Below are 12,192 nucleotides of genomic sequence, written 5' to 3' on the forward strand. Positions count from 1 at the left end.
GGCTGTGCTGTCTCTCTCCTCTCTTGAAGGCAGCTATACATGTCTGTGTATGTATACGTGTCTGTGTGTGTGTGAGTGTGTTGTGTGTGTGTTTGCATGTATCAAGCCAGGACCCCTGTGGGGCTAGCACTGCCCTGCGCCCGCACTTGGGGGTTTCTCAGAAGCACAGGGCCCTGCTTGCTCGCGGGCTGCTCACTTGCCCAGAGGAGCAAGGGTTTCCTGGGAGGTAACGAGAGGCCATTAATCTCCAGTTGCACCACAATTACCCAAATTGCTAACCTCTCTGTGAAAAGTAGAAATGCAATTGAGTTGGTGCTGGAGGCATGTTCCAGGGAGGGGAAAGACACTCAAAGTAATTTAATTAACTGATGGCAAGTGCATTAAAAGGAGCTCTGCCTCTGCCTTTATTTCTACTGTCTTTAAATAGAGCATCAAGCAATGCACATGGACGTTCAGACACAGGCAGGCCTGACCTAGTTCTGAATTAATCACCACTGGCCAATCATGGTTAAACGCTGACAACCCACCCTGAGAGGTTTGCACGCACGAACGTGCACCTCATCAACACACATAACCTGCACATGCACAGACATACACACCCCAGTCTTCACAAGCAGGACGGTGCCTTCCTTGCTAAGATCTCAGACAACCCTGGGCATCTTAGGCTCAGGGGAAGAACTCTGCCCACTGAGCATCTGACCAGCAAGCAACCAGGCTTGTGATGGCACTGACATTCAGAGGTGGGTGGATGCTGTCCGTGCTCACTATAGAGGGGAAACTGCAAGGAAACCATCTTGCCTGGTGTGACAAAGGTGGGGGAAGGGCACTTCTACCCAGCCCTGCGCAGGGCTGGACTCCAGAGTGACCCCCGCTTCTCATCTGCTTCCCCAACTGTCTTCAGTGTGCATCACAGGGACCCAGAGAGTAGCGGAGTCCCAGCTTTGTGATTTCTATTACCCTCTCTTTCCACAAAGCAGTCTCAGAACTGGACGACATCTTTAAGGCCATGGGGTTTAGCTGCCTTCTTGTTCCTCGCAGCACTGTTTACCATGACCCTGAGCTTGTATGCCTCTAGGGATGGGGAGCTCACTATCTGATGTGATGGGTCACTCCAGTGCAGGGCAGGGCTGATGGCTGGAGTGGTGCTCCATCCAAGCAGTTCTGATTGGTCTCTTTTTGGGGTACACCCTGGCCCTTTGTGCTAGTCCAACTCATGGGGTTGCATGGCCCAGGCCAGTTCTCTCTGCCTCGGCACCTTAACCCCCACCTTACAGCTGCTAGTGTGAACTGACCACTGACTCCACAGGTCTTCCGTCTTGGGGCCAAGTGGCCCGTTCTGGGTTGGCCTGTCCTGAGCCAAGGAGACCAGGGCTGCTTGTCTCTGCCTGAAACTTGAATTCCTGTCACTGTAGCTCAAGACCTATAGACCATCCTGGCAGCACCCTTCGTGGGTGACATTACTCCATCGTCTCACGTGAACTCCTGGGAAACCACCGCCCCCTCGCCCCCCGCCCCGTGCCAAACCAGGGCCAGTGCATACTCTTCAATCCTTCTATTCCTCAAGGCCCACAGAAGGGAGGCACCACTAACGTTGCTTTTCTAATTGATTAATTCACTGAGGATCCACTTAAGAAACTGTCCAATCATAGCGGCAGAGTGGGGTGATGCTGGGACCCCAGTGCACACTGCCTGGGGCCCTCAGAGCCCAGGAGACCCCCCATTGCTCACATTGGGCTGTGACGACACGGGAACTCTCTTTTTCCTCTCAACTCATCACATCCATACTCCTTGCCCAGCAAACAAGACCTCTGGGCAGGTCCCTCTGGTCTGATCTCGGTTTCTTTTACCTCGCCCCCTGCCCCTGCCTTCCAGCATCCCAGAGGTCACCTCTGCCCTCCACAGGGGGTGCCCTCTCCCCAGTGTCCAGCTGTCTGTGCCCTTCCCAGCTTCAGGATCTAGAGACTCCCCCGGGAGAGAGAGAGCATCTCCACCCACAAGCCAGATGCTCTCCCCTTCCTGGGAACCTCTTGCCCCACCTACCAGACCTCCCCCCAGTAGTCACCTTATTCTGGGCCTGGCTGGAAGTTTGCAGACACCATCCACCCATCCTATTCTCTGCACAAGGTGGGACTGATAACTCCAGACACCAGGCTGGATGGCACCAATTGGGGATATGAAAAGAAAGCCCTCTGGCCCTGCAGCTCCCACAAGGCATCTCACACAGCTGGCCTCCCCAGGCGGTGGGGCAGAGCTCAGACAGAGCCTGGTGACTTACATTGATGTCTTCCAAATCCAGGAAGTTTAGGGCCAGCCCGTTGCGCTTCCAGATGATGGGTGGCCGCAGGTCTCCGCGGACGGCGCAGGTCAGCACCGTGCTCAGTCCCACGGTCACTGTGGCCACACTGACCCGCTCCTCGGGGGCGAGGCTGAGCTGCACCACCTCTGCAGGGAAAGGAGATGCTGTCAGCTGCAGGTCCACGTGGGTGAAGTCTCTACTCGAAAGGATGTGGCCAAGGGGATCTACTGCAGGTCAAGGGCCCAGGAACTTCAGGGATCAGAAGCATTATCCACAGTGGGCTGGCTAAATGGACAGATAGACACAATTCCTGGGAGAGGGGCCACGACTTTTATCAAACACTCCAAGGGCTCTGTGAGTCACATCAGGTCCGGAACCATAGTTAGCGCAGGGGAACTTTCAGGGCTGTGGATCTATGAGTGAAGCCAGGGAGGTGGGCTTGCTGGGGCCATGGGGCTGCCCCGCTGAAACTGGGGAGCCAGATGCGCCAGCCCCGCCCTGCACTCACCAGGCCCCATGGAGTCTGGGCCTTGCCAAGTGCAGTCAAGGTCCGCTGGCTGGGCCAACAGATTTCTCGCCCACCTGGGGGCAAATTAAAGGTTGCACTGTCTGCAGTCTGGGGAGAGAACTGGCTGACCTTTGAAGGTTTGCTGCTGCCTAAGGAGCTTGTGAACTTGGATTTGGGTTTCTGTTCAGCGACCATGCACTGCAGCCTTTATTTTTTTTGAAGTGTAATTTGGGCTGCACAAATGACTAATCCTTGCCACTTCACACTTGATAACTGGCATTAAGACTAATTACTTGTCAGGCAAATGGGGAGGGTCTAAATTATCTCCCTTTCAGAATCACAGGCCTTTCAGAATTCTCAGGGTTAATGAAAAAAATCAAACTCAGGCTACTCAAATGCCAAAATGGGATAAGGTTTGGAGTGGGGAGTCGCTAGCTTTGCTGACTGCATGGCCTCCCTACTGCCCTTCCCTCCTATCTTCTTGGGCAGTTTGGAGAGGCAGCGCAGGCAGAGGGAGGCGTGCTGGCTCTGGGGGCCTGGGTTGATTCTGGGATGCCAGCAAAGGGTGCTAGGACCTGGGGGGCCCTGACAGGTGTGGAGCAAGGCCCAGAGTTGGGACCTGAGCTCTGTGACTTAGTGGGACACGTTTGAGCTGTGACCAGGCAGCACACCTAGGCTCACACTCTCTTGCTAGTATGTGTGTGTCAGGGGGAGGGGGGCAGTGGAGAAGGGGAGCAAAATCCATCACAGGTGCCACACGTCGCAGAGCAGGTGCAGTGAGAGCTGGTGCAGTAGAGACCAGTCCAGTCCTGGGCAGCAAAGCCCTTCCCCCAGCTACAAACACTCATGGCCCAGCCCTGGGCCCACAAAGATGAACAAGATATACACTAGGTGCTTAATCAGTGCTCGTTGGATGGCTGAATGAAAAATGAAGGAAACAGAAATACAGAGGGAAGAAAAGGCAACAGGCCAGTGGAGAGGGGTCAATCACACACAGGAAAAATGGGACTCCTGGTGAAGGAGCCACATGAGGAAAAGATAAGCACCGAGTGATTGATGCAGATGCAAACGGCATAATATTTTATAAACACTAAAGTGATGCATTTCAAGCTCCCTCTTAAATCATGTTCAACTTGCTGCCCTCCCACCTCTGAGTCATGAGGCTTATTGCTCAGGGCAGAGAAGGCACTAACCCCCCTGTAGCAGGACCCAGGTTTCAGACATTCAGAGGGGCAGAGACTGGGAGAGGGATTTACTAACATTGTTTAGCTCCGTGCCCAAGTACAGAGGAGACCGTTCTCCCTCCTGAGATGAGCCTCAAGGCTCTATGGAAGTGGGAAGGAGTGTGGAAAGCCCCCTTGTCCCCAGGGGAATAGGGAGCGACACAGTGGGAAGGGCAGAGAACTTGCCTGCTAGTATGCAGGTGAGGGGAACCAAGGAGGCTCGAAGAGGAGGCTGAAACCTCCCTCACCCGGCTGGCGCACCTCCGCACCTAGAGTGACCACACGGACGCGGCAGAGAGCCAGGGTCTGCATTCATCTGCCAGAGCCCCCTTGATCCTGGGTGGTGTGGAGGGGCCCGATGGTTCATGGCTGGGCCATGGTGTGCTCTGTGCCTCTGTACTTGAGGATGGCGTCGGACTCTCAGACCTGAGCCTGACTGTGCCAGAGGAGGCTTGGGAGGCAGAACTGTTGGGAAGCATGGGACTCTGGACTCCACTGGGCTGAGAGTGCCCAGGCCAGGAGCACAGTGGTGCTGATCCCTGCTGAGGGTGCCTGTGGGCAGGGCAACCAGGGGGCCCTGCAGTGGGGACCAGAGGTGGCAGAGGACAGACAGCCGTATGTCTCCCTCTACACTCAGAAACACAAAGTTGTGTTTTAACAGTTGTAGAAAAATGTCTGGAGGAGCCTGTAGCACAGGGCTGAAAATAAACAAACAAGCAAATGAACCCAAGTGGGAAGCCTGTGCACCATCCGCTGCTGGGACGGCTGCTTCCCACATTTTTCCTGAGCGTGCCCCAAGGCATTTGTATGTCTGAAGATGTGCGATTTCACAGGAAAGACTCAGGCAAAATTAGAATGCGTGAATACTGACAAAACCATCATAATTCTGCTCATGTCAGCTACACAAATATTAACCAAACAGCAAATATTTGGATCATTTAAAGTTTAATTAAATGAATGTTTTATTAGATTTAGTTCATGTCAATATTCCCTAGGTCCTTTAAAAATTCTAGAGAGATTTATGGCCAACAAACTGCTCCTCATTGCCGGTGTTTTACCGTTTAACACGTGTTCCATGGCAGGCCCCACTTCCCTGCTAAGTGATCTCCCTCCCAGGGTGATTTCCCAGCGAGGGAAACATGAGGCAGCCTCCCAGGTTGGGGCTCGAGTGAATCGGGCAGATGTGGGGCTGTGGCTCTGGACACCTGGCCCCGGGAGCTGCTAGAGAGCCCCAGGTAGCCTTGGGCAGGTCCCTTCCCATCCCTGGTCCCCAGCTGAGTCATGGAGGGCTGAGGTCTGGGAGGGCTCTGGGAGCCTGGCCAATTTTTAGGCTCTGGACTCTGCGTGCACGGTTCTGAGCAGACGTCCCTGTCATCCTCCTTTGTCCTGCCAGTGCCTGATTGCTGCTTCCCCAGCACCATCTGCCTCTGTTCCCTGCCCACTTGCCGTGATGGTACAAATGATGCCTCAAGGGGCAGCACAAACAGATGCCAAGCCCCCAGGGGTTCCCTCCTGATGTTCCCTGAGCCCTCCCTTCCTCTCCATACAGGTCCTCGAGAACCTCCTATGTGGTCACTGCCTCCTCCAACCCCCATTTTGTCCCTGACGTCCCTGAGTGTCCTGGTCACCACTTGGAGGACAAGGTATATCATGGCTCTGCTCAGAAGCTACCAGCAGCTCCCCATCACCCCCAGATTCGTCAGGCATTGAGAACAGTCCCTGACCTTCCCCATAGTTTCCCAGGTGACTCAATGGTACCTGCTGGCTCCCATCTCACTGTGGTTTGGGGCCTAAGCTTGTGCCTACTTGGCACCTTCTACTTGTCTATTCTGAGACCCTTAGCCCAGTCTCTAGGATGACCTCATGGGATGTTTCTGCGACCCTGCAGTCTTCACATAAGGGGAAACTTAGACAGACATTGGGTGAAGAAGATTGAACATTGTCCTGGTGAACCTGTCATGACTTTTTCAGGCTTAAGTAACAGAAATTCTCTGAAATGCTCAACACACTTAGGAAAAGAGAAAAGAAAGGGGTTGATCTTCATGCCTGTAATTGGGAAAGCTCAGGGGTGGAGGAGACTGCAAGCATCCAGGGCCCTTGACAACGGCACTCTCTGCATGGCTGCAAGGAGTCCAGGGGTGGCCTCATGCTCACATTGTCCCTGTATGTGGGATCCTGGAGAAAGGGCCCAAATCTTTCCTAAGGGCCCTGCAAAAAAGCATGGACTAAACTCCGATTACTCAGACTCATCTCCTATGTTCTTTCATGAAGAGATGAAACATAGGAGATGAAGTGCTCTGCAGTCACAGGACTGACTGACCCACAGCGCTGGGCCATGTGACCACCTCTGGACCAGGTGCTGGGTGGTTAGAGGTGGGGTCAAATGTCATGCCAAACAGGGTGTACTGGGCAGATCAATACCCTGTGGCCACTGGAGACACACAAAGAGGTCCTCTTTGGTTCCCTCCATCCCTTCACAGCCCCATCTGGAAGCCTAGGCATGGTGAAAGATGATAATGGGAAGATGGGTGGAGCTGTGTTGTGAAGACAATGAGAGTCATCAGAAGGAAATGTGATCTCAGTTATTGCACCTACTCCCAACCTGCTGAGTGGCACTAGCGGGAAAGAAACCATCTGCCAGTGTTGGAGATGTAAGAGAGGCGGATTTGATCTTTGGGTCAGGAAGATCCCTTGGAGGAGGGCATGGCAACCAACTCCAGTATTTCTGCCTGGAGAATCCCATGGACTGCGGAGCCTGGCTGGCTATAGTCCATAGGGTAGCAAAGAGTCAGACATGATTAAAGTGACTTAGCATGCACGCACGACTACATGCCTGCTCACTACAGAGTAATAGCGGAGGGCTTTGTGGTGGTGCTGTGGACCCGCTGAGGGGACCCCACAACCCTCTTAAGTTTCCCATTGTGATGGGGACCGGAGGAGGGCCAAGAAGCCTGGGATTTGTGGAGATGGTCCTCATATGTGTTCAGTGAACACACTGACTGAACTACTGTGGGCTGAAGCTCACCACTGCCCGGGCACGCCTGTAGATGAGGGGACTCAGATGTGCCTGGACCTGAACTCTGCTCCGGTGGGGTCAAGAGTCATTGGAGAGGGAGGTGGAGAAGCCACACTGCAGCCCTCCAGGGAGCAGCCTGTGGAAGGGCCAGCAAGGGTTCCTTCCAACTCTTGACTGTGGCTTTGCTGCACCCATGGTGCTGACCATCTGTGGTTCCTGGCCACTCTGTGGGAAGTGTCCATAGGTTTCTGGGGCACCGAGCAACAAGACCTGCCTTGTGCCCAGAGTACATTGGGGGCAGTGAGAGAGGGCTGGGCTGGGGGCTCTATTCAGGTCCGGGGTGAGAAGACCTCTGTAGAAAGAGTCTAGGGTCTCTAGAAAGAGAGGGCTGGACTGGGGAGCTTGCCCAGCACTGTTGGCAGAGGTGCCCACAGAGAGATGATGTCCTTGCTGTAAGAGCCACACTGGAAGGCTGCCAGGTGGTAGGCAATTGGAGGAGGGCAAGGGAGATGGGGGTTCCTCACAGCTTGGGACATCTGTCTTCCTATAGGCTAAGCCTTTGGACATTAGTCAGCTTCCCCTTATTCCTCGTGGGAGGAGGCGGCTTAGGTAGCATTGCCATGACTACCAAAGTCAATGTGGGTTGCTCAGCACAAGAGAGACCTTCCTGCTTCACTTGAGGCAGGAGATAGATGGGGCCCAGGCTGAGCAGCTGGAACCTGTCCCCTGTGGACAGATGCTCCATGATGAAGATGATGGCAGGAGTGAGGAGGAGCTGAGTCCTGCTCGGATGAAAGAGATATCACAGGTTTCTCATTATTGAAGTCAATGAGCTCTCCCAAACTACACATGCACAGAAAGGTTCCTCAGAGGTCAGAGAAGGGAGGGGGCTCCAGACCATAATATGTTTCGTCAATTTCCCAGAAGCCCTTGCCCTGGAATCCATTCTGGCTAAGAGATGTGTATGCACATGGTTGGCAGTGCTGAATCAGACCAAACGTCGACTCAGAGCCAGGCAAAGCAAGATGATTGGCCAGGGGAAACCGGAAGACCTGCCCGGTATAAGTGATTTAAACTACCCCAAAGCCATGATTCTTTCTCTGAGCCCACTAGTGTATATCCACACTTACTTTTTTCCTCCTAATAAATGCTTTACTTGTTTCACTTCTTTCCACCTCTTCATAATCCCTTTCTCCAAAGCAGAACTATTCACTGGCCACTGTCCCTGGTGGTCTAGTGACTAGGATTTGACACTCTAACTGCCTCAGCCTGGCTTCAATCTCTGGTCAGGGAGCTGAGACTCTGCTTCGAGCTGACGCAGGCTGAGACACCCGAGATCACACTCAGCAGGCTGCATGGTGGTGGGGGTCCCCCCAGGGCTGTCTGACCCTCTGGTAACTAGCACAGTGCCTGGCACAAGGCAGGGAGGCTTCAGGTGCAGTCCTGGGAGACACGTCCCTGGCTCTCAAGGCCCTTCAAGCCACAGTGGCAATGCCCTTGGTTTTCCAGACACAGCCCTCACTTCCCTCCCCATACATATGCCCTCGGTGCTCCTTGGAGCTTGGAAAGACGGGGCGGTACGGGGGATTAATGGGCCCACCACGAGCAAGCAAACAAGCACCCTTCCTGGAAGCAGGAGGCCATAAAATTTGAGTCACGGGAGAATTGGGTTTTAGTTCCTATTACAGCTTTCCCTTAATCTCAGGCACTATTTCTCACACTGACTTGAACTCGATGAGACACTCATAAACCCATCAGCACCCTCTCAAGCAGGCTTCTGTTGCTTCACAGCAATAGAAATTAAATTTCTCAAATTCCTGTCAAGTTGGAGTTAGTTTTCTTATGCTAGAAATGCACTAATGGAACACATTCCTACCTGGACATTTGCCATTTTTCAAATGATGCTCTTGGTGGAAAGACTCTGTCCGAAGCTCAGTCTACTGGCTCCCACATCCCTGTGTGGACTGAGCTTGTCTCAGGGCAAACTTGGGCTCAGGGGCTGGCTGGGAACCAGGGAGGCCTGGAGAGAGACCCCAGACCAGGTGCTCAGAGACCTACCAGAGGTGGCCTCTTTTCACACTGTTCACTTCCAACAAGAAATGTGCTTCTCCCGTGCCTTGGGGGAACACCCTTCCCACCAGTGGCCTGGGAGGTGCCAAAGCAGGTGCGGCCCCATGTGACAGTCTCTACTGCTGCTGCTAAGTCACTTCAGTTGTGTTTGACTCTGTGTGACCCCATAGACGGCAGCCCACCAGGCTTCCCTGTCCCTGGGATTCTCCAGGGAAGAACACTGGAGTGGGTTGCCATTTCCTTCTCCAATGCATGAAAGTGAAGAGTGAAAGTGAAGTCGTTCAGTCGTGTCCGACTCTTGGTGACCCCATGGACTGTAGCCTACCAGGCTCCTCCATCCGTGGGATTTTCCAGGCAAGAGCACTGGAGTGGGGTGCCATTGCCTTCTCTGGACAGTCTCTACTAATCTGGTCTCATTCCTGTGACCAGCCATGCTATGAGATGGGGAGTGGGGTAGAAACCAGGGTAGAGTGTGTGTTGCCTAAGGCCATCTGACCAAGTAGGAGGCAGGCAATGTCTAACTGCCTGGACCTGACAGCCCCCCCTGGCAAGTACAGGGCAGGGCTGCTGTGGGGAGGTGATGGGGTTGCTTTGTGACTCCCCTGGTCCCCTCCACCAGAACCTGCCTTTCTGGGCTCCCTTCAAACGTCTACTGAAACTGTACGGGTGGGAGGCTGCGAACATGTGGTCCTTCATCTCAACCCGCATGTTTTGAGCACTGGGGCATGTCCAGCCTGGGCAGGAGGCCTAGACCAGTTTGACTTGCACTCCTTCAGAATTTCCCGTTTCTTTATGTATAATAAGATTCCATTTTTGTGTCACTGTTGGATTCCCTCTGGCATGCTTCATTTGGGGGAGGGTAATAAATTTACTAGTTAATTACCTCCAGATCTGGGGGGGTAATTTACTTTCTCAATTGACTTATGTTGTTTGGGGTTTCTTCAAGCATTTTTGCAGTTTAGTTATTAAGTTCTGCTCTCTGATATAAACAGACACCTTTACAAGCTGCATGAAGACAGACCATATCTCTTTTATTTCTTTTGTATCCCAGCACCTAGCACAGTTCCTAGCACATAAAAGCACTTAATAAGTAATGTTAAGCAAGTAAACAGTTAGGGCAGTGTTCATTCAACAATTATATACTGAGTACTTCCTAGGTACTAGGATACAGTGGGAATATACCAGAAAGCAGATCATGCCCAGATCCTGCTAACCTGGGACTCCTGGCTAAGCAGGGAGAGAAGTGTCACCTGGAGGGAGAGCACACCCCTGAGCCTGTCCACAGACCCCGGTGCAGAGCCCTGGTTCCTGCAGAGCCTGATCAGCCTCTTTTGGTGGAGCTCCCCATGTGCCCAGTGGTGGGTCCTGCAGGGGTGGATGTGGAAGGCTAACTCATGTCTTGCTCCCAAGGAGCCCAGGTCTGGCATAGCCTTCTCTTTGTTTGCAAGGCAGGGAGTACCCATGCAGGAGCCAGGTCACCTGGGCATTCTCCGAGCTCAGGGTTGTCTTGCCTCTTCTGGCCGATGAACCCTTTCAAATTTGGGAAAACTAAACCTCAAGGTGACTGCTGTGGGCAGGTGAGGAGAGGCAAGAGCTGAGCTCAGCATCCGAAGACTGTGACGCCACTGTCTCAGGGTGCTCTGGGTGCCATGGGTGTGGCAGGCAGCAGAGGCATCAGTGGAAGAACAGGGTTGGTGCCGAGGTGAAAAGCCCGGAGCCTCCTGGTCAACGGGCTAGGTGGTCCCTCCCTGGTTGGTCTCTGTGCCTGGGGGAGCCTCAGTCAGGCCAGCCAGTCTATGTATTTCCCATTCCCTGATGAGTCTGCTCCCAAAGGGATGGGAGCACCTCTGTTCAACCCAGAGTTGTTTTTTGGTGACTGTAGGGAAAAGACTGTATTATCTTATGCAATTATATACTAGCTACTCAGAATTTGCAAAAATTCATACAGATGTCAGACTGGATCTAGAATCTCCTGGACAAGTTGTTGGTGGAGATGAGCAGGCAACTTTTATCTGACTAGCATGAGGGTGCCACGCTATGTGTTCCCAGATGCTAATTCATTTTCCAGTCCCTGAGCACTCATTAAGACTATTCCCCAGCCCCTCCTGGAGCCAGGATGTAGATATACAACAGGTTCTGACTAAAAGTGTATGAACATGTCTGGCTTCACAAGCACTCATTGTGATGGTTAATTTTATGGATCAACCTGACTGGGCCAGGGGGTGCACAGAGAGTTGGTCAAACATTATTCTGGTGTATCTACGAGACTGTTTCTGGATGAGATGAACATCTGAATCAGCGGACTGAGTAAAGCAGATTGCCTTCCTTAGTGTCCATGGGCCTCATCCAGTCAACTGAAGACCTGAATAAGCCAAAAAGTCTGAGTAAGAGAAAGAGTTCTTTTCTTGACTGTCTTCAAGAGGGGACACAGGTCTTTTCTCCCCTTCAGTGAGTGCATGCTCAGTTGCTTCAGTCATGTCCAACTCTTTGCAAACCCATGTACTGTAGCCCGCCAGGCTCCTCTGTCCATCGGATTTTTGAGGCAAGAATACTGGAGTGGTTACCATTTCCTCTTCCAGGGGATATTCCCAACCCAAGGATCGAACCTGTCCCCCCTGCATTGCAGACAGATTCTTTACCACTGAGCCACCAGGGAAGCCCTTATTATCTCTTCCTGAGTCTTGAGATTGCTAGTTTTCAGACTGAAACTTATAACATTGGCTCTCCTCGGGCTCGTGCTTACTGACTGCAGATCTTGGGACTTCTCAGCCTCTAAAATCATGTGAGCCAATTCACTATAATAGATCTCTCTTTCTCCTCCTCCACCCATTCATCCATCTATCCATCCATACATCTATCCATCCTTTTGGTTCTGGTACTCTGGAGAACATGCAGTTATCATCCACGCTCGCTTGTTCCTTCCATGGAGACTGTATGGCCAGGTGTTTTGTGAGAACAAAGAACATAGCCTCCTAGTTGCTGCTGGAGGAGAGCTGCATAACCCTATCAGACCTGATAAAGGTGAGAAGTCAGTCTTTACTGCATTATGCCACTGAGATTTACGGTTTCTATAGCATCT

General features: G+C 52.6%; 1 protein-coding gene across 3 annotated transcripts in view; it reads right to left on the reverse strand.

The window, feature by feature from the left end:
• FSTL4 (follistatin like 4) overlaps nt 1-12,192 on the reverse strand; it is a 768,172-nt gene that overhangs the window by 58,626 nt on the left and 697,354 nt on the right. For all 3 annotated transcript variants that reach the window (XM_060416502.1, XM_042250516.2, XM_027970246.2), the window contains one exon: nt 2,276-2,442. In XM_060416502.1, the coding sequence (XP_060272485.1) occupies nt 2,276-2,442 (167 nt within the window). The remainder of the gene's footprint in view (nt 1-2,275; nt 2,443-12,192) is intronic.

Source organism: Ovis aries, chromosome 5 (assembly GCF_016772045.2).
Source record: "Ovis aries strain OAR_USU_Benz2616 breed Rambouillet chromosome 5, ARS-UI_Ramb_v3.0, whole genome shotgun sequence".
Lineage (NCBI taxonomy): Eukaryota > Metazoa > Chordata > Mammalia > Artiodactyla > Bovidae > Ovis > Ovis aries.